At 37.8% G+C, this 23,716-nt stretch overlaps 2 protein-coding genes across 14 annotated transcripts in view; one reads left to right on the plus strand and one right to left on the minus strand.

Moving 5' to 3' along the window:
• The window catches only part of OPRM1 (opioid receptor mu 1), a 158,641-nt gene that overhangs the window by 121,256 nt on the left and 13,669 nt on the right, over nt 1–23,716 (plus strand). The window lies entirely within an intron of this gene.
• Nucleotides 1–23,716, minus strand: part of IPCEF1 (interaction protein for cytohesin exchange factors 1) — a 181,032-nt gene that overhangs the window by 41,385 nt on the left and 115,931 nt on the right. For all 13 annotated transcript variants that reach the window (XR_012324920.1, XM_019951581.3, XM_073789756.1 and 10 more), the window contains 2 exons: nt 5,856–5,929; nt 4,347–4,418 (listed from right to left, as the gene is read on the minus strand). Coding sequence is in view for 12 of the 13 variants with exons in the window: in XM_019951581.3 (XP_019807140.2) it covers nt 4,347–4,418; nt 5,856–5,929 (146 nt within the window). In the remaining variant the exon portion in view is untranslated. The remainder of the gene's footprint in view (nt 1–4,346; nt 4,419–5,855; nt 5,930–23,716) is intronic.

Here is a 23,716-nt window from a genome sequence, read left to right on the forward strand (position 1 = left end):
TACATAAATAAATGTGGAAGAATATTAATTCAATAAGGCTTGCAAAGGCAAAAAGAAAAAACTGATACAATATAATTGTCCATTAACAGGAAAACGGATAAAGTATGGTACCAATTCCAAAAGTACCATGTTATTAAGAAGCTAATAAAAAGACTGAGATGGGGTGGGGGGCCTTGTAATGGCCTGGAAAAATCCTAACATACTATTAAGTGAAAAAAGCAAGTACAAAACAAAGTGTTTATCCTGATTCAATGTGCTTCTAAAACTATATATTTGCATATGTATTATACAAGACTTGGTATGCAAAGAAAAGCCTCAGAAAGGACACAGTCATATTGTGAAAAGTGGCTTTATCTTAGGGAAAGAAGTAGAACGGGAAGGTAAAGTTGGGGGAATGGGAAGGTTTTCGCTTTACATACTTCTGTATTACATGATTCTTTACAAGAATATGTTTTATGCATTACTCAACTAAAAGAAACACTTAAAAGTACATTTTTAAAAACTGATCAGGCAAAGCACCATGAATTTAATGGCTCACTAATTCCTAGTTTATTCCTGATTTCATAATTGTATAAGCTGACCCTGCCCGCAAAACAATCATCTCAAAGTGAAGTAGACAAACTTCTTTTTTTAACATAACAAGACAAAAAAACAGATGAATTGAGAATGCCTGAAATAAGAAAAGACGTTTCTAAGTTCCTTTCCAGATATAGCAGAAGACTATTGAACAGTAAAGCAGATTCCTCTCAGCCCTTACCCAAAACTCATATACCTTTAATTGCCACCATCAGTTACCTGCTGGGAAAAACTAGTGATTGTTCAGAATCTTGTTTGTTTTCTTTCTAGAACCCACGGGGTTGGAGTACCTCCTTTGCTAAGCACTTTTTTTTAAAAACATCCAGGCAGTAGCAAACTTTCTATTTGTGTCTAAATAGATGGATACACAAAAAGACATATTTACATAAAAGAAGATGACAGATGTTTCCTGGGAGTTTGTTGTATGTTAACTGGATGAGAATGTGTGCGTTGAAGAAGCACAAGTGTTAAGAAACTGATGTACAAAATGACATTTTTCCCACAAACACCGTCTGAGAAAGGCAGCTACCACCAGTCTTTGTTTAGAAACCAACCCTTTCATTACCTTTAATTACTCACCCCTATACTTGTCAATTGAGGGTCCCTGCAGAACACACAGTGCTTCTATTAAACTTAACTACCTTTTCCTTCATCATCACTGAGAGAAACGTCACCACCCAAAAAGGCAGTTTCCCAAGGAGGCGAAATTCTGAAACAGGATCCATCTCTCCAGATACCACTCCCTCCTTCCCTAGCACCTCTGCATCTCACTAAGAAATACCCAGATGCACTCCGTCCTAGCTTAAACAGACCTCATCAGTAAGAAAGGAAGCTCTTCAGGGGCTACTGCAGAACAAAGCTTTAGGGCTTCCCTGGTGGCGCAGTGGTTCAGAATCTGCCTGCTAATGCAGGGGACAAGGGTTCGAGCCCTGGTCTGGAAGGATCCCACATGCCGTGGAGCAACTAGGCCTGTGAGCCACAACTACTGAGCCTGCACGACTGGAGCCTGTGTTCCGCAACGAGAGGCCGCAATAGTTAAGAGGCCTGCGCACAGCAATGAAGAGCGGCCCCCGCTTGCCGCAACTAGAGAAAGCCCACACACAGAAACGAAGACCCAACACAGCCAAAAATAAAAATTAAGTAATTAATAAAAAAAAAAAAAAAAAGCTTTAACCCCCCTCCCCCGCAGCACCTACTCTTGTGGGAGAAGTTAACTTTCGGGATTCTGCATTGTTGGCTATTAGAAAAACCATCTTCAGAATAATAAAGCTTAATAATGACATTATAAATGAAAAATTATGATACATTAATTGTGATACACTCAGGCACAGATAAAATGGGCCATTTATTTATGAGTAGCCAGACGGACAATTTTTGAGTATAAAGGTCACTGAGAGATTCAAATATATGGGTCATGACACCTCACATTCAAATTTCAATTTTACATCTTGTTTGTAAGCTGGAAAGATAAACAAATACTAAAATAATTTCAAGTAAAATTAACAGATCTTCACAGCATAGATAAGCCACGAGATCTTGGCTTTCATAACTATAAAAGGCTTTGGTTTAACGTCAAATAGGCAGAGTGTGTAGCTAATAATCATGCAACTGTACTTGCCATTAGATAGAGCTCTGCAAAGGGAGTATGTTGAAAAGTGAAGATAAATGGGCCAGAAATGTAAACAAAAACTGGAGGACTGGGTGGGCAGGGAGCTAAATAACTGGTGTGTGATTTAGAAAGCACATCTGCCTGAAATAGAGCTGACTCAGATAATCTTGTAAGGGTCTCACACTTTTACTGGCTTAAAATGTGTTTCACTGTGTAGGTAGAGAAATTCTCTCGGTAACAAAACCTTTCGCAGTCATTGTTTTTCTGGTAAACTCAGTCTTACTCTGCCCTTGTTGGAGAGAACAGAACGACTTTGAAAGAACCAGTCACAGGATGAATGGGAAGGATGTGGACCGGAAGAAAGTTGGAGATACAAGAAGCTGTTTGGGAGAAGCCAGGCACCAAGGGAACCTATGGGGGTGGGGAGAGGTTGCTGATGGGCAGCCCTGTTTCACCACCATTAAAGCTTAGAAAGGACCACTTGGGATTGATGGATGGCTCGGCTCCGGACTGACACTCACTACTATATGATTCCAAGGACTGCTGGGCAAGACATTAAGCTTTCCACGCACCTAGACCTTGCTAGTCAATAGGATTTAGCGTTACCAACGCAAATAAAAAGAGAAATAAAGAGCTTTGACTGTGAAGTTTTTATCTCCTCCTTTTGTGTATCTGCTCTTATTTTTCTCAGATGCTTGAGAAAGCTGGTGGGGGGGGAGTTAAAAGTCAAAAAGTCAAAAAGTCAAGAAACTTCTTTCCTTGTCCAAGTAAATTAAAGACTTGTTTGGAAGACGCCGTTGTCAGTACCTTGCTTTGTCATTTCTAACGCAGGGTTCTCTAACTTTCTCTGGTAAAGAGCAATTCCGCCCTCATCTAAAGGTTTGTGGTGGCGAGATAAACGCAGGGAACAAATGAGAATGCTTCTAGGGAGAAAAGGCTTCCCTGGGGATATGGTGTAAGGCATTCTGTGTGTGTGTGTGTACTCCTGCTCATATATGTTTAGTAAAAAGCAGCTTTTTTTTCCTTTACATTTCTAAAGCAAGAGGCCAAAGAGAAATTACAGAGAACAGATAGATAAGAAAATCATTACGTCTAAATAAATTAATATGAGGGGTGGGATAAGGAGGATGGGAGGGAGGCTCAGGAGGGAGGGGATATGGGGACACGTGTGTGCACATGGCTGATTCGCTTTGCTGTACAACAGACACTAACATGGTATTGTGATGCAATTATACTCCAATAAAGATCTATTAAAAGATAAACTGATTAATTAATAGATATAAATATATAATTAAATATAAAAATATAAATAGATTAAACGATAAGCTCTGTGAATGGAGGGATGATGTCCATATTTTTCAGGTCTAGTGCCTGGGATCTGCTGCAAGGAAGCACATAATAGTTATTCACTACATATACATTTTTTTTCATACATATATTTTTAATTAATTAAGTGAAAGTAATAAGAAACACTGAATTCTGAGACTAGGACTTAAATAGAATGCCCTCTGGTGCCTCAAGCACCTTAAATATATAGAGCCTCATCCAAGTAAGAGCCACTGCGATCACACCGCAATCTAAACCAGCAGGGGATGTCGCAAGACGAGTAACAGTCTACCAGTATATTCCACTTACTTAAACTGAGCAAACAGGAAATGGAGTTAGGGATATGTATTTATATTAGAGGTACTCTAAACAAAGATGTTTTGCAAAATTTGGGGACAGAACATGGAGAGATGATAACCATGAATCATGATAATCACACAGCAACTATGAAATGCTGCAGATATTTTTCGTGTAGAATTCTGAAAGCTGTGAGATCGGTTACACCATTCTTTCGAGCCTTTCTCCCTGTGATGCTGATTCTCATATTAACATTTTCTTATAATGTCTTCTATTCCTTTCTCAACTTAGTGGTTCCCTCAGAAGAATCTTATTACTTCTTCCTAAAATAGCCGTTTTGATCTGTGTAGCTCTCCAAAATGCTTCTAAATACTAGAAAAGAAAGCGAGAAGACTTTATAACTGCTAAGGAGATTAATCCTTAAAGCAGCAGAAATAAAAAAATCATAATTGATATGCACATGTGCTTAAAATTCAGACACCTGACCAAAGTAATCTATTCCCATAAAGATTGGATTTACTGATGTTTCTCTACTTACAGGTTCATTTCCTGCACATTCTCAGCTGCAAAATAAAAGGTCTTGATCTGTGGATGGCTGATCTTAAAAGCACTTGAAGGGGGAAAAGCACAGACACATAAGAAATTAGAAGTTAGTGTAGTCAACAATGTAGTCGAAAGTAAAACAGTCAAATGTAAGTATGGTAAGTTCATCTGCTTTCTTTGTTAATTTACAAAAACAAAAGTTTTAGTTACGTTAAATACCCATTGTCTAATCTCTATTTTATGTAGAGAGCAGAGGGGTAATTCATCATGTCAGGACATCCAGACCAGGACTGAGTCATGGCTGATCAATAGTTTCTATTTAAAACATATGGATATATTCTTTTATTTTCATTTGCTGTTTTGCTATAAATAGACAATAAATTAAAATATAAAGTGATAGATGTATCACTTCAAAATACTCAGATCAATTCCTTCAAACAAAGTATTCATTCAAATTCAATCAAGCATATACAATAATTGTATTTACAGAAAAACAATCAAGTATAAAACTTCTACACTGTGAAAACACATCAAAAACTTTATCCAAGCTATTCTCTATTAGTAAAGGAAAAATATAAGGCAGATTTTTCGTTTAAAAGAAAAGTATAGAACATTGAAGATAACAAAGTATTTCCCTTTTACCATTTAGACAGGAAGTCCTGCTGTATGGGCCATAGATTTTGTAAATGACCAGTGTGGTCAAAACCACAACCTCATGTATCACTAAAGATAGGAAGCTATATCAGAATGGCAAAGACCTAAAGCCAACACCAGTTTATTCATTAAAAATAAACTAATCAATTGCTGTCACTAGGAACACAGGTCAATAGGGAACTGCCCCACTCTAATAAAACAGGAAAAGATGTCAAAAGCAGAATAAAGAATAAGTGAAAGGTGAAGAGGGCACATATGCAAAATGCAGCTGGATCCTATCATGGGAAGAGCACTTAACTGGGAGTCTGGCTAGCTGGTCTAGAGTCATGGGCTGGTGACTCTTGGCTCCTGTCCGCTCTCAAACCTTTTGGACTTCCGTTATATCAGGGGGCTAATCCCCAAGTCTAAGACATCTCAGAGAATTCAATTTCAAGGATGTTACTGACAATTTCATGAACTAAGAAAAAGAAACTGGTTTGGTATCATATCTGCAGCTCTGGTGACTCCTATGTAGTCATTCTCTTTACAAGGACACAGCCTTGACATCTCGTCACCCTGCCAGTCCTGGATGGCAGCTTGCTTTTCACTGGATCACAGACACCATCATTAACAGCACGCCCTGCTAGGGCTCCGTGGGGTTTTAAAATCCATCTGCTCCACAAAATGAAATTCCAGAAGACAAGAGGTTAAAAGCTTCTATTATTGTTTGGGGTTCCAACCCATAAAGTCAAAATTCTCAGACATTTGAATGTCACCATCATTAACTTCCACATCACCTTATCACCTGAGGAACATTATAAAGAGATGTTATCCTGGCTCCATATTTTGTGGAAAATGATAGACAACTTACTGCTTTTTCTTGCATTCAGATGCTCTCTCTACAGTGAAATCAGGCAGGTTGATAAATCCATCAGCTTTCTCTGCCTGAAACAAATACATACACTAATATGAATAAAAGTGTCCATCTTAGCAGTTCACTTATTGGGATCATATATGTTGAACAGAGATAGAGTAAGTGAAATGGAGGTGTGTCAAAAGATACCCCTCTGGGCTTCCCTGGTGGCACAGTGGTTGAGAGTCTGCCTGCTGATGCAGGGGACACGGGTTCGTGCCCCGGTCCGGGAAGATCCCACATGCCGCGGAGCGGCTGGGCCCGTGAGCCATGGCCGCTGAGCCTGCGCGTCCGGAGCCTGTGCTCCAAAGCAGGAGAGGCCACAGCAGTGAGAGGCCCGCGTACCACGAAAAAAAAAAAAAAGATACCCCTCTGAATCAGCATTGGACTTATCCTAGATACATATTTTTAAGAGGAATTAATATTCTTCTGATAAATCATCCAGAATCTTTCCCTGAGAAGTAACATGGCACAGTTTAGGGACAGCCAATGTGTGGCACAAGTAGGACCTGCCCGACCCCTTTTTGTCTTCCTAGAAAACATCAGAGCTCACCTATCAGAGCTCCACTTCCTGCTATCCTCAGCATCTTTCTCATCCTACTTCTCTCACAAGCCACAGGCACATAAGAAGAAACCTAATTAGCTATTATATGGTGAGCAGAGGCCTGACTTTGGAGTCAGTAAATTGAGGTTCATATCATGGATCTACCACCTACTGGTTGTAATAGGACTTAAGTGAGCTCAGACAAATAAAACACTTAACAGATACTGAACAAACATTTTTTCCTCTCCCAAGTCCTTAGGAAGTTCCTTGGGGGTTAAATCACAGAGCCATGTCTTGGAAAATCTCAGTTCCATAATCAATTCCCAGGAGTTTTTTCTATAAAGGAAAGACAGCAGAGGAAAATGACACTTTTAAGGATGTAGAATGAATGCCACTTTAAAACACCAAGAATTTTACAGGAAATGTAATCATTGTTCCACTTAATGTTCCATTAAGACATTCTAAAAATGTCTTAATCTTTACTTTATGAATAAAATTTAACTGAACCATAGGAGGCTAGACTGCTTATCATAGACAGAGCTCAAATCTTCCATCTACACTGGTGTCTCTGATGGAGAATTACAATCCACAAGATTAAACATAAAAGAGTCAGTTATTGGGAGATGAGTAAAAATGGGTTTTAAAAATACAATCTTAATTTTTAGAGTCACCTAGCTATGAAATCAGCACCATGGGTGCTCTTCATCTGTGTTTCTTTCCCTTATCGCCAAATAGGGTGCAACTTGCACTCTTTCTTCAGAAATATTAAACTGTGAAACTTCCAACCTTAGCCCTGTCCTGTCTTCTCTCTCCTGCATGAGTCAACTTATCCAAACTCTTCACCTGAAGTGCTTTCTTCTTATGAAACTCAGAACTCAATTCGAAAGGGCACTTCCTTCTTTAAAAATTATACGTTTTTTTCACTCAACTTATCTCTCTTTTGATGTGTTATTTAATTACTGAATGGTGGTTTCACCAATCCTATCTCAAAGAGAATGTAAAGAACTTGAAAAGAGACTGGGTACGTTAACTTTTTCTACAATGCACAATGCTCCTTGTGAACTCTCAGTTAGCATTATACAAAAGTATAGTGTTTAGGGCTTCCCTGGTGGCGCAGTGGTTGGGAGTCCACCTGCTGACGCAGGGGACACGGGTTCATTCCCCGGTCTGGGAGGATCCCACATGCCGCGGAGCGGCTGTGCCCGTGAGCCATGGCCGCTGAGCCTACGCTCCGCAACGGGAGAGGCCGCAACAGTGAGAGGCCCACGTACTGCAAAAAAAAAAAAAAAAAAAGTATAGTGTTTAAAATTTATTTTATTGAAGTATGGTTGATTTACAATGTTGTGTTGATTTCTGCTCTAGAGCAAAGTGATTCAGTTATACATATATATTGATACCCTCTTTTTCACATGCTTTTCCATTATTGTTTATCCCAGGATATTGAATATAGTTCCCTGTGCTCTACAGTAGGATCTTGTTATTCTACAGATAATAGTTTGCATCTGCCAATCCCAAACTCCCAAGCCATCCCTCCCCCACCCACACTAAAAGTATAGTTTTAAAAAACGATGTTAGGCTCCAGCAGTTTCTCTTTTAGATATATACTCAAAAGAAGTGAAAACAGGTACTCAAATAAATACATGTACATGCGTGTTCATAGCAGTATTATTCACAATAGTCAAAAGGTGGAAACAGTCCAAGTGCCCATCAACAGAGGAACAGATAAATAAATGGTGGTCTATCCATACAATGGAGTGTTATTCAGCCATAAAAACAAATGAAGTACTGATACATACTGTAATGTGGAGGAACCTCGAGAACATTATGCAAAGGGAAAGAAGCTAGACACAAACCATCACATATTGCATGCTTCATTTACAGGAAATATCCAGAATAGGTAAATTTATAGACAGAACACAGATTAGTGGCTGCCAGGGGCTGGGGTGGGGGTAGGGAATAGGGAGCCACTGCTTAAAGGGTATGGGTTTTCCTTTGGGTGGATGAAAATGCTTTGGAACTAAACAGAGATAGTGGTTGCACAATACTGTGAGTGTACTAAATACCACTGAATTGTTCATTAAGGAATGGACAATCTCATGTAAATTTCACCTTGATTAAAACAACCCTATGATAGGCTAGGGTATTTTAGTGTAAATTCCTGTAATTATTTTAGAAAGAATAAAACAATTTATATTCACCATTTGTTTCTACTTCCTCCCCTCATTCATTTCTATGCCCACAATTCCACAGAAGGGGTAGTTACCATGAACCCCAGTGATTTTCATGTTGCTAAATCCCACTACCCTATTTAGCCCTCATTTAATTGAAGTCTAGGAACGGACACTCCAGTCCACTTCCTCTCTCTTGAAATGCCTCTTAACAACACATTCCTGCTTCCCCCTTTCTCCTCTAACTACTCCTTGCTTTCTTTCACAGGGTCTTCTTCCCCCTGTCTGTTTCTTAAATGTCAGTATTTCCCAGATTTCTAACCACAGACCTACTCTCTTCTCATTCCAGTACTCTCCACAGGGATCATACACACACCCATGACTGCATGTATAACCATTGTACACACATATCCAAAACCTATACTTCAAACTCGTTTCAATCCTGGTGCTTCTGTCCCAAGATACAACTGCCTAGTGTACCTATTCAATGGGTGTTCCACAGACCCCATATTTGTGCCCCCCATCCCAAATTCATATGTTGAAGCCCTAAACCCTAAAGTGATGGTATTTGGAGGTGGGACCGTTGGGAGGTAATTAGGTTTATTAATTTATTTTATTTTTGCTGTGTTGGGTCTTCGTTTCTGTGTCAAGGCTTTCTCTAGTTGTGGCAAGTGAGGGCCACTCTTCATCGCGGTGCGGAGACCTCTCACTGTCGTGGCCTCTCGTTGCGGAGCACAGGCTCCAAACACGCAGGCTCAGTAGTTGTGGCTCACGAACCCAGTCGCTCCGCAGCATGTGGGATCCTCCCAGACCAGGGCTCGAACCCGTGTCCCCTGCATTAGCAGGCAGATTCTCAACCACTGTGCCACCAGGGAAGCCCGGTAATTAGGTTTAGATGAAGTCATAAGGGTGAAGCCCTTACTAATCCTACGATGGGATTAGTGCCTTTATAAGAAGAGGAAGAGACCAGTGGTTCCCCCTCTTCTCCCTACTCCTCCTCCATCTAAGGATATGGCAAGAAAGCAGCTGTCTGCCAACCAGAATGAAGCCCCTCAGCAGACATGGAATCTGCCAGAACTTGATCTTGGACATCCCAGCCTCCAGAACTGGGAGGAACAAATAGTTGTTGTTGGAGGCACCCAGACTATGGTATTTTGTTATGTGACAGCACAAACTAAGACTCTCCCCAAGAGTGGAAAATCCACAACCAAACTCATCATTTTACTCCATGAAATGCCTGTTCCTCTTTCTCCTGTGTTCTCCTCTTCAGTGAAAGATACCACTTTCTATCCAGTTGTCAAAAAAAAAAAAAAAAAAAAAACGGAAATATGGAAGACACCCTTGATGCTTCAATCTCCTTCTCAGCTTCTGTGCAAATAACCACTAAGTTGTATGATTGCTGCATCTGCCACAGCTCTTTAATGCATCCCTTATCCACCACCTCCTTCAGACCACCATTAACTTTCACCTGAATTACTGCAAAAGTCTTCTAAACCATTATCCCTCTCTCTAGTTCTGTCCTTTCCTCTGATTTAGTGTCCAAATCACAGTCACAGCAAATCTTCACTCCATGAACTTCTTCTTTCATTAAAATCCTGTACGGTTTCCAATTGCTCTTAGACCAAGTCTAAGAGGCTTAGCAGAGTATAAAAGGTGCTTCATGATCAAGCCCTGCTTAATAATACAATTTCATTTCCTCCAGGGTCCCTACCCCTTATTCAACCAAAATAAACAAAAAAAATTAAAACACAGAGAATAATACTTCCATTGAGCTGAATTACAATTAGCACCCAATTTATAGCATTATTAGTCTCTAGACAATTTTTTTTCAGTACAAGAAGCCCATATTAAATGATAACAACACAAAAGTCAATCAACAAAAAACTAAATACAGATATATGTAAAAGATAAATTGTAAGTCTTCATTTGGGTGGATTCCTTTCCTGCAAAATGGAGACGGCTGAGATTCCTTCAAACAAGAGCCAAAATGAATATGAGTAAAAGATGCTTTAGTATTTCCCCAGTAATGTTTCCTTTATGAGCAAAGGCATTTTTCATTGTACCTAAGACATTCAAGGTGTATTCAAAATCACAACTGTGTCAAAAATTGTCTTTGCTTATTTGACTTGCAAAAAATGCCTCAAAAATGACAATCACAGTGGGAAAATCCTAAGGAAATGACAGTTTTCTCCTCTTCTTCCTCCTTTCCCTCCTCCACCCCCTCAGATCCCTTGTTCCTTATTGTATTAATTAAATAACTTTCTCAAATGGCATCCTTTCTCTTCAATCATTCCTAAATTTCTGAAAAGTTACTTGAAATTTCTGCATCGGTACCTGCAATTTTTTCTCTGGATTCTAATGTAATAAAAATCTTGTTCTCTTACCAGACGTATCAAACCATCCTTTGGTCACTGTGCAAACTTGTCTTACCAAATCTAGTCTTAAATTCTGAAACAAGACACTGCTCTCTACTTTGTGACGTGATGTTCTACAATCTTAAATGTGTTCCTCCTCATGTACCCATCCATCCACTTTACTCAGCAACTCTGATTTTGTTCAACTCAGTGAAGTTTCATCTGTAGTTGGTGTATTATGCATTAAACACACATGTTTATCAAAACTGTTTGTGGTTATACATTCATTTATTCAATGAATATTTATTGAGTACCATTTCTTTGTGTCAGGTACTGTGTCAGATACCGTGTCAGATATTTGGGCTTTATCAGTGGACAAAACAGACAGAGATCTCTACTTTCAAGGAGAAAAGAGACAATAGCTCAACAAATGAACACATAAATTACATAGCACACGGTAGGCAATAATTGCTATGAAGAAAAGTAAAGGTGATCTGGGTAAAGGGGTTCTGACTGCAAGCAGGGCAGGATGCCTTCTGCTCCTAGGCTTATAATGCCCTTCCTCATTCACTCCCCTAGATATGTCTCCACAAATCAACTTCGGTGTGACCTTCTCCAAAACTTTTTCCTGCTCCTCCAAGCCTGGAATTGTGCCCTCTTCTTTGCACCTCAACCTCAGCAGTGGACTTTGCTTACCATACTTCTCTTAACTGTATTTAGTTATCTAGGTATTCCTCTGGTTCTCCAACAGATGGTGAGCACTTTGGAGGAAACAATTTTGTGTTTATCGTTATATCATTAATTCTTGGGACAAGGTACGTGTTCAACACATGCAAAATAAAGAAATGAGTTTTGTGAATGAGTGAATGACAGAAACATGGTCTTTTTCCTCTGACAATAAAGAAAGTGCTAAAATGAGATGCAGAAGCCACTTTGGAAAAACACTGGGCAGTTTCTAAAAAATATAAACATACAATTGCCATACAACCCAGTGATTCCATTCCTAGGTACCTACCCAAGAGAAATGAAAGCATATGCCCAGGCAAAGATTTGCATGCAAATATTCATAGCAGTACTATTCATAATAGCCAAAAATGGGAAACAATCTAAATATCCGTCAACTAGTAAATAGTGTGGTATATTCATACAATGGAATACTGTTCAGTGAACAACTGACACGTGCTAAAACATGGAAGGGTCTTGAAAACATAATGCTAGGTGAAAGACAGACACAAGAAATCATGTAATACTGTATGATTCCTTTATATAAAATGTAGAGAAAAGGCAGATCTACAGAGACAGAAAATAGAATAGTGGTTCCCTGGAGTTGGGGGTGGAAATGGAGATTCACTGTAAATCGGCATAAAGGATTTTATAGATATGATTAAAATGATTTAAAGCTGATGTATTATGATGGCTCACCACTCAGTAAATTTACCAGAAATTACTGAATTGTAAATTTGAATAGGGTAATTTTATGGTATGTAAAACATATTTCAATAAAGCTGTTTTTAAAAACATGAGATGCAGGAAAAGTTTGGGGAGTAAAAAACAATGAATGAAATCCCTCCTGTTTGGCTATCAGTAAGACTTAAATGAAGGTAAAATATGAGGTCTCTGACGATCCCGCTGATGACTCAGTATGATTTGTTCAAACTTTAGACACAAAAGTAGGTTAATATTTCTTACTTGCTTCAATTTTGGACTACAGGAATTTTAGAGTCAAAATATTTTACATAGAATTTGCCACACTCAGACATATTTTTAAAAATTAATTAAGATAGGACATCAAATTTTAATATTTAAATGCAAAGTGTTCATTGCCATCAGTAAAGTTTGGCTTTTTCATACTACAAACCTTGCAAAATAGATAAAATCACTTCTTAAGGGACTACATATGTCAGAAAGGTAGAGACGAGACCTAGAAAAATAAGAATGATATATATATTCCAGAGGATAAGTAGGTCAAAGAAGACCAAACCAGAAGCAAATGAAGTATAATACAGGAAATTATTATGTATTTCATGGTGAAAAACAAAAAGTATAACTATCTCTCTATTCTCAGTGGAACTCTATTTCCTTGATTCTGAGAAATCTGATTTTTTACATTTCAATAGTTCTGAAATCAAGAGGCACGTTAGAATCTATATGAATTTTCATTGTATCATTTCCCCCAAAACCCTGTTATTAAATAAAGTATGTGTTTAAGTGAATAGAATCTTAAGTTCAAGGGAAAAATTAGAAAACAAAATATAGATTTCTTTGTAATATGCTTTTGCATTTATGTGTGAATATGGATTTGACAGTTTTGGAATTACTTTAAATAAATTTAAGGGAAGTTACCCAATGAATATCAGAATTAGGAGCTTTGCAAAGCTCCAGTTCTCCATATAAATCCGTGGTTTGCTCAGTTCTGCCCTGAAACCCCCAGTATGTTGGAAACGAGCAAAATCTAAACTCTAAGCAGAGCTGTCCATTCTCATGTCACTCTGGAACAGTTGTCACTAAATTCTAATGGCCTATAATTTTCTTTTTTTGCAGTGTTTTTGTCTGGTTTTGGTATCAGGGTTTGGCCTTATAGAATGAGTTAGGATATTCCCTCCTATTCAATTTTTTGGAATAGTTTAGAAGGATTAATTCTTCTTTAAATGTTTGGCAGAATACCCCTGTGAAGCCATCTGGTCCTGGAGTTTTGTCTGTTGGGAGTTTTTTGATTACTGATTCAATTTCAATACCAGGAATTGGTCTATTCAGATTTTCTATTCCTTCCTAATTCAATCTTGGAAGATTGTATGTTTCTAGGAATTAATCATTTCTTCTAGATTGTCCAATTTGTTGGCATGTAACTGTTTGTGGTATTCACTTATGATTGTATTTCTATGACATTGGTTATAACTTCTCCTCTTTCATTTCTAATTTTGTTTATTTGGGCCCACTCTCTTTTTTTTCTTAATGAGTCTGGCTAAAGGTTTATCAATTTTATCAATATCTTCTAAAGATACAACTCAGTTTCTTTCAATGATCTTTTCTACTGTTTTTTTAGTCTCTATTTCCTCTCTAATCTTTATTATTTCCTTCCTTCTGATGACTTTGGGTTTTGTTTGTTCTTCTTTTTCTAATTCCTTTAGATGGGAAGTTAGGTTGTTTATTTGAGATTTTTCTTCTTTTTGAGGTAGGCTTACATTGCTAAAAACATCTCTTAGAACTTCTTTTGCTGCATCCCATATATTTTGGAAAGTTGTGTTTCTATTTTTATTTGTCTCAAGGTATTTTCTGATTTCCTCTTTGATTTCTTCATTAACCCATTGGGCTTTTTTTAGTAGCATGTTGTTTAGTCTGCATGTGTTTGTGGTTTTTCCAGTTTTATTCCTATAATTGATTTCTAGTTTCACACCATTGTGGTCAGAAAAAATATTTGAAATAATTTCAATCTTTTTAAATTTATTGAAACTTGTTTTGTGGCTTAGCATGTGATCTATCCTGGACAAAGTTTCACGTGTATTTGAAAAGAATGTGTATTCTGCTGATTTTGGAAAGAAGGTTCTGTGAATATCTATTAAGTCTATCTGATCTAATGTGTCTTTTAAGGTCACTGCTTTCTTACTGATTTTCTGTCTGGATGATCTGTCCATTGATATAAGTGGGCTGTTAAAGTCCCCTTGCATTATTATATTAGTGTCAATTTCTCCCTTTATATCTGTTAATGTTTGCTTTCTATATTTAGGTCCTCCTGTATTAGGTGCATAAATGTTTACAAATGTTATAACCTCTTCTTGGATTGACCTGTTTATCAATACATGTCCTTCTTTGTCTTTTGTTATAGATTTTGTTTTAAAGTCGTCTTTGTCTGATATGGGTATTGCTACCCAGTTTTCTTGTCCATCAACAGATGAATGGATAAAGAAGATGTGGTATATATATATGTGTGTGTGTGTGTATATATATATATACACACACACACACAATGGAATGTTGTATATATTGTGTATATACATATATATACGATGGAATATTACCCAGCCATAAAAAATAATTAAATTTTGCTATTTGCAACAACATGGATGGACCTGGAGGGTATTATGCTTAGTGACTTAAGTAAGACAGGGAGAGACAAATACTGTATGTTTTCACTTATATGTGGAATCTAAAAAATAAAACAAATGAACAAACATAGCAAGGCAGAAACAGACTCACATATACAGAGAACAAACTGGTGGTTGCCAGTGGAAAGAGGGGTGGGGGAAGGAGCAAAATGGGTGAGGGGGATTAAGAAGTACAAACTACCTGGTATAAAATAGATAAATTACAGGGATATATTGTACAGCACAGGGAATATAGCCAATATTTTATAACAACTTTCTATGGAGTATAATCTATAAAAATATCAAATTACTAAACCATACACCTGAAATTAATATAATGTTATAAATCAACTGTAGTTTAATAAAAATGAAAAATAAATAAATAAGTAAATTCTATTGGTACACAGACTCATGACACTAAAGAAATTTGAATTATATCCTCTAAAATACAAGGTAAAAATAAACTGAGGTGAAAGAAAAGGTGAAATCAATTTTTAAAGTTCTAGCTCTACGGAGAAACAGTCATTCTCATTACACTGTTAGTGGTAATGCAAAATGAAACCCCGTAGAAGGAAACTGAGCAGTAACTAACAAAAATGCATTTACCCTTTGACCCAGAAATTCCACTTCTGAGATCTGTCCTAAATATAAATATGTTAAATGGCATATGTATTGCAACATTATTTGCAAGAACAAAAGACTGTAAAGAATTCAAATGTCTATGATCAGGGGACATTTCAATAAACTATGGCATCTACATATAATGAATAACTATGAAAAATGACATATATACATATAATCTCCAGGACAAAGCAAGAGAAAAAGTAGGGTACAGTACAATAGATACAGTATGCTAATTTCATGTAAGAAAAGAGAGATAGGATACCCCTCAGTATACATACTTGACTATATTTGTAAAAAGAAACAGTAGAAAAAAATTTTTTAAACAAAAATAAAAGGAGGGAGGAAAGTGGGTAGAGGAACGGGATGAAAGCGAGGCTTACCTGGTTGTAATTTGTAAATAGTTTTGACTTTGGAATTGAGTAAATGATTTCTAGTAAAAAAATAAATAAACCAAAAACAAACAAAAAAGAAGCAGTTCCAAAAATTTAAAACAAATAGAAACAAATGAACTTAACTGAACACAAACATGGTGACATAACCCCACACAAATAATAATAGAGCACAGAATTTGGCTATACATATTTAGTGGAATACAGTCTAAGAACGTTTAGTAGTGACATTGTTACTATTTTTAGATAGTTTTAGTAGTGTTTCTTCCCCTCAAAAAATTGCATGAAATCTAAAGCTTCCCTCCTTCTCTTCAGATGACAGATTATGTGATGCTGCTTTGTTCTGATAAGCAACTCGACCCCCTCTTCCTTTCAGTAAAGGAACTAGGAAGATTATACACCAAGGCAATCTCCATTTTACGAGTATTACCTGGGCCTGCAGGCAGAGAGCCGAGCGTATTAGCACTGGGCTATGACAAGCACTGCAAGGGAAGAAGAAAAAATAATTTTTTGTTTTGTTTTGTTTTGTTTTTAGATATCAGAAGCAGGCCTGGCAGTGAGAATGCTTGAAACCCTTTTAAGAAATATAATAATTATAATAATCTTGAGTAATATCTAATAAAACCTTAACATTTACTGAGTGCTAAGCATATGCCATCTAGGTACTATTAGCCTTTAGAGGACAATTAATCATATTCAAGTGCCAGAATTTAAGAAATGGATCAGTTTTTAACCTAGACATCAAACTAGATTGGCATTACACAATAGGAAAGTTATGTGATGTCATTAAAGTGACAAAACTCAGAGCAGAAGCCAGAACTCAGTTAAATAATTCTAGACAAAAATTTCTTCAGTCTCAGACAAGAGCTGAAATAGAAGAGAATCTGCAGTTGACGGATTGCATGGAAGGAAGAATCCTGGATTTGAATCAGAGTATCTTGAAGCAAGATTTTTAGGCCGAGCAACTTAACCCCTCAGGTCAGCACCACATGGTGGATCTAACCAGAGTCTTCAGGCTAACTAGAGTTAACATGAATCTATGTAATACTGTAAAACTGTCAGGGCAATACATAATTTAAGATTTTATTATTAATGATAAGAATTGGGAAAAGGCATGGAAAGGAAATAAGAGGAGGAATGACCCAAAAAGGCAAAGGTGAAGTAAAATAAGTTTTTCACTCTGTCCACTGTCAGCCGAGCCCTCTGAGTAGCTCTTTCTGTGTCTAAGCTCCCTGTTTCCTCTGCGTCAGATTAATTGCTGTACAAAATATTTTAAATTCTTTGGAGAACAATAATGTTAGCAAGCTCTCTGTATCCTTCATACATTATCTGGGTTATGCTTTTATTAAAATGTTATTGCATTGGGGTTTATCTAGCATTACATTATGAATATAATGAGATTTTCACCCAGAAAGTCTTTCTTCTTACAAAGAGACGTTCCACATAGAAAACATTCGGTAAGTGTTCTTGGTTAATAAACAGAAAGACCTGATTTCCTACAGAACCCACAGATTCCTGGCATTCATTATAAAAATGGACTGAAGGTGTTGATGGTGATAATCATGATGGTTCTGAAAGGCTGACGCTTCAGCAAGGGGGGGAGAAAAGAGCTCTGAAGGAAGCAGACCGCTTGCAGCGGACGCTGCCAGCGACCCAGCCACATGGATCACCTGGGGCACACTGGCCAGACTTCACTGCCAGTCCTTGCATCTCTTTGTGGGAGGACTTCTCTGGCTGCCAGATTCCAGTTCCCCACCTGTGCAGAGATGCATTGCCCCCAGGACAAGCCCTCAACCAATGACCGTTGGGACTGGGTATATAAATATTCCAGTGCCCCTGTCCCTTGGGAGGAAAACTCAGAAGTGCATGTTTTTCTCAGGCTCTCGGAGTTCCCCAGCAGAATTAAGTTACCCACAGTCATAATTTGCTTGCTCAAGACAGCTTTTGTTTTTTTTTCTTTTTTCTTTTTTTTTGCGGTACGCGGGCCTCTCACTGTTGTGGCCTCTCCCGTTGCGGAGCACAGGCTCCGGACGCGCAGGCTTAGCGGCCATGGCTAATGGGCCCAGCCGCTCCGCGGCATGTGGGATCCTCCCGGACCGGGGCACGAACCCATGACCCCTGCATCAGCAGGCGGACTCTCAACCACTGCGCCACCAGGGAAGCCCTCAAGACAGCTGTATCAGCTAACTTTCCACCCTTTCTCACTTCCTTATTCCCTTTCCAAGTATTTCTGGTATCACCACCCAAATAAATTACTTGAACCCAAATTCTCTTCTCAGGGTCTGCTTCTGGGAAATCTAAATCGAGATGCTATTCCTCTCACTGAAAATGTCCTTACTCGTGGTTCCTGCTCAGGAACAGCCCATCTGCTTGACACCATAATCCCTCTTCATTATTTCCTTTTAAAAATCACCCAAGAATGGGACTACTTCATTATCATATTAGGTCATATTTAAGTGGTGACCAAGAAGTGACTGGCATCTTACTGTATGATTTATAAATCAGCTCCTCTAGCTAGCCATTCTTACTTACATTCTTCCATTCTCTCCCTATGAAATCATATTTTAAATGAAATTAAGTTACTAGTGAACTTTCTGGTAGTCTGACATAAAAGATAGTCATTATCTTCTGAAATATTTTCAGAAACAATTAAGATGGAAATCTTAGCTCAAAACAATCTTGTGTTGTTTTTCTCTGTAATATAATATCCTCACCACAGGGCACAAGCCTTAGTACACGAGGCCATTCGTGATCTGCCCCATGCAGCTTCAACTCTCATCAGTCTTTTAGAAGCCTTAAGACCCTAGAGATGCTATCACGTTCCCCTACGTAGAGTTGGTCTCTTCAGCAACATGGTCAGAAAAAAAAGAAAGAAAGCACTAAAAAGGAAGGAAAAAATTTTAATGAATAGGAAGACATTTGATTAAATTTCGCTATTATAGAATAAATTGTATCTCTTGCTTCCCAGTAAATTTCATCTACCATCCATGGTTAGAGCAGGAGTGAGGGAAGAGTAAATAAAGGAACATCATTTAAGAACACTTGAAATCTGGTGCATTTGCTTTCAATATTAGAAATTCAAGAGAAATAAAAAATAAGGTTAGTTCTTTCAAAATCACAGTTAGTTGAGCCACAACAAAACAACCCCAAATGGGAAAAGATAGTTTTCCAAAGAAGATATATAAGTGACCAAAAGGCACATGAAAAGATGCTCAAGATGATTAATCATTAGGGAAATGCAAATCAAAACCACAGTGAGGGCTTCCCTGGTGGCGCAGTGGGTGGGAATCCGCCTGCCAATGCAGGGGACACGGGTTCGTAACCCAGTCCGGGAAGATCCCACATGCCGCGGAGCGGCTGAGCCCGTGAGCCATGGCCGCTGAGCCTGCATGTCCGGAGTCTGTGCTCCGCAACGGGAGAGGCCACAACAGTGAGAGGCCCGCGTACCGCAAAAAAAAAAAAAAAAAAAAAAAAAACCACAGTGAGACACCACCTCACACCAACTAGTATGGCTACTATCCAAAAACAAGAACAAACAAAAAACCAGAAAATAACAAGTGTTGGTGAAGATGTGGAGAAAAGGGAATGCTTGTGCACCAGTTGTGGGAATGTAAAATGGCCACCATAAAAAAAATAGTATGGCAGTTCCTCAAAGAATTAAAAATAGAATTATCATATGATCCAGCAATTCCACTGCTGGATATATAACCAAAAGAATTGAAAGAAGGGTCTCAAAAAGACATTTGTACACACATATTCATGTCAACATTATTCACAATATCCAAAATGTGGATACAAGTGCCTGTCAACAGATATGAATGGATAAAAAAACATGGTATACACATACAATGGAATATTATTCAGCCTTAAAAAGGAAGGAAATTCTAACACATGCTACAATATGATGGAATGAACCTTGAAGACATTGTGTTTAGTGAAATAAGCCAGTCACAAAAGGACAAATACCTTATGATTCCAGTTATACAGGGGACCGAGAGCAGTCAACCTCGTAAAGACAGAAAGTAGAATGGTAGTTGCCAGGGATGGAGGAAAGAAGGAATGCGGAGTTATTGTTTAGTGAATACAGCGTTGCCGTTCTGTAAGATGATAAGATTTCTGGAGATCGTTGCACAATAATGTGAACGTACTTAATGCCACTGAACTGTATACCCCTCAAAATGGTTAAGATGGGAAATTTCACGTTATGTGCAGTGTACCACAATTTTTCAAAAATAAATTCTAAAAAATGTTAAGTTACTCCTCTGAAAATCTTTATTTGTCAGTAAAGGATGAGAATGCATTTGCCACAGTAAGTTTCCTAAGATTCAAAATAGGAAAATATCAGTGGTTACTATGGTGTTCGTGAGACCACCTCTTTCCCAGGGAACAGCCAGCTATTCATGTTCCTATTTCACAGGTAAGGAAGAAAGCCCAGAGAGGGTTGGGGATTAGCCTAAGTTGTTAAGTGGCTGCAGCGTCACGGTGGGACCCATCGTTCTGATTCTGAACCCAGGGACATCTTCGACTATAGCACGTCATTTCCTTGTGTCCTTATTGAAGACATTGTTTCAAACATGTTTTAAATGCTGACTCCTTTAAAAATATATTTTATATATATATATATATATATATATATATTTCATTTCCACTGCATAGCTTCCTTTCCAAATGTTCTTGAAACACGTTTTATGGGAAACCAAACACAGCAGCACAATGACAGACGAGTTTATCAGCTAGCTTGTCGGTAGAAGAAGCTGGGCCCTTGGTCCTTAAAAAGCTTGCTCCAGGGGGATGATAAATGTTCACATAATGATTTCTCAGGAAAATCCTCAAATCTAACCCAAAGTTCAGCTCATCCCATGGGGCACTTCTCATTCTATTGCTCCGGAAATGTGCACACAGCCCGTATCACTAAATCACGTATTACCTAAACTCTTCCTCCAGGTTACGAACTACTGTGCTGAAGAATCCCCCAGGGCCTCCTAGTTCACTGTCCAGTTTTATGGCTTAAAATCACCCTTGACACAGGGTCAGTAAGCGTATTTTTAGAATCTCCAGCACACGATAGCCATTGTCACCAAGAAAACAAAACACAAAAACAAACAAACATTTCTGGTGTCTGAAAATCCTTAGCACAATTCTTCTGCATACTAAAATCACAATATTATGTAAGCACATCTCATCTAAAGAATATATATAATTGTCTTTCTTTATATGATTTTATTTTATCACTTTAAGATGCATATGATTTTCTCAAATAACACTCTGAATTACGTAGGGACAGCATTCTTGGTCAAAGTGTACTTGTAAGAAAATGGATGCATACAGAGTTACATCACTGACCTAGGATGACACAACTTAGTACGAAAGGGCAGGACTAGAGTCCTGGTGACGTTTGTCCTTCCTACCCATGCTGGCGAAACTCACCTTCCTGCCTGCTTGCTTAAAAGAATAACTGAGTTATACACACACACACCTATCAAGATATTTATACACATATTAGTAATTATATAAACACATATATTAAACATACATAACTATAAATACATACTGCTTTATATTCAATTTAGCATATGTGCGCTTGTATATTCTATTTTCTGTTAGGTATTTTAAGTGATTTTAAAATAACAGGATTTCCGATTTCAAATGATGTTGTGGATATATATGCGTATTGACATGAAAATATGTTTGTAATATATTGCTTAGTGAGAAAATCAAGTTATAATTTTATTTTTGGAAAACACAGAAAAATGTTTGGAAACAGATACATTAAAATGTTTACAGTGATCGCACCAAGGTGGTGGGATCCTAATTCATTTAAATAAATAAATGATCTTAATTCATTTATTTCTTTCTGTCTGCCTCCATATCTGTCTGATATTTTAAAGCATTTTCTTAATTATTTAAGGCATTTTAAAAATTATTTAAATTTTCAAGAAGGAAGAAGCTGGATCCTACCAAAAAAAAAGATGAAGTAATTTAAGAGAGAAAGGTTGTGGAAACACCAGAAAAAGCACTATGCACTGCCTACCAGACGACAGAAGATAATGCTGCATCCCCCTGACTGGGCATTTCAGTCACTGCTGTGAGCTAAGAAGACTATCCCCTGATACAGCCCAACCTATGTCATTAACCCTGGCGTCCTCTTCCAAATCAGCAGTGCCCGAGCACACCACAGCCTCATGAGAACAAGACAGCAAATGAAACATTTCACAGCCTTGGTGTTTCACAGTTGCTTTTGCCAAGTTTGGGAAGAATTGAAAGGAAAATAATATTGGCAACATAAGCAATTGTTCCCACACTGTGTGAATTTAGCAACAAGAAGTTATTAAAAAAAAAAAAAAAAAAAGCCTGCCTCAGCTATTGACTGCCCTGGTCATAAAGATATGGGTGGGGAACCATTATTTTAGAAATACATTCTGGAACCTACCAAGGAAAATAAATGTTAGGACATGGTGATAACATCATAAACAACAAATAAATTAAGCCAAAACCAAACATACTACAATGAGGTATCACCTCACACTGGTCAGAATGGCCATCATCAAAAAATCTACAAACGATAAATGCTGGAGAGGGTGTGGAGAAAAGGGAACCCTCTTGCACTGTTGGTGAGAACGTAAATTGATACAGCCACTATGGAGAACAGCATGGAGGTTCCTTAAAAAACTAAAAATAGAACTACCATATGACCCAGCAATCCAACTCCGGGACATATACCCAGGGAAAACCATAATTCAAAAAGATACATGCACCTCAATGTTCATTGCAGCACTACTTACAATATCCAGGGCATGGAAGCAACCTAAATGTCCATCAACAGAGGAATGGATAAAGAAGATGTGATACATATATCCAATGGAATATTATTCAGCCCTAAAAAAGGAACGAAATTGTGTCATTTGCAGAGATGTGGATGGACCTAGAGACTGTCATACAGAGTGAAGTAAGTCAGAAAGAGAAAAACAAATATCATATATTAAGGCATATATGTGGAATCTAGAAAAATGGTATAGATGATATTATTTGCAAAGCAGAAATAGAGACACAGATATAGAGAACAACATAAGGATACCAAGGGAGAAAACCGGAGTGGGCGGGGCAGGTGGGATGAATTGGAAGATCGGGATTGACATATATACACCCCTATGTATAAAATATATAACTAATGAAAACCTACTGTATAGCACAGGGAACTGTACTCGGTGCTCTGTGGTGACCCAAATGGGAAGGAAATCCAAAAAAGAGGGGATATGTATACATATGGATAGTTTTCTTTGTTGTAGAGCAGAAACTGACATGGCAGTGTAAAGCAACTATACTCCAATTTTTTTAAAAAAACATCCATTTTAAAGATCTTTTTTTCAACCCATGCTAAACTTGCTGAGACACTTTTCCCAAAATCTATGCTGATAGGTGATTAATAATGAAAATTAAGAAAAATGTCTCTTTCAAAGGGAGAATTAACCCATTTCTTATTTTTCTTATGCTGAAAAAAAAAAGGTGCTCTATATTTACTGAAACTTCTAGAACAGTTGTCTCATGAAAAGAGAAATTCTGGCTTTCAAGTAACATTTTCCACAGAGGTATATTCAGTTTAATCTAAAAACTGATTAGGTTTTTTCTATAGAGATTCTCATAAAACCGATTCCAAGAAA

Source organism: Tursiops truncatus, chromosome 12, assembly GCF_011762595.2.
Source record: "Tursiops truncatus isolate mTurTru1 chromosome 12, mTurTru1.mat.Y, whole genome shotgun sequence".
NCBI lineage: Eukaryota > Metazoa > Chordata > Mammalia > Artiodactyla > Delphinidae > Tursiops > Tursiops truncatus.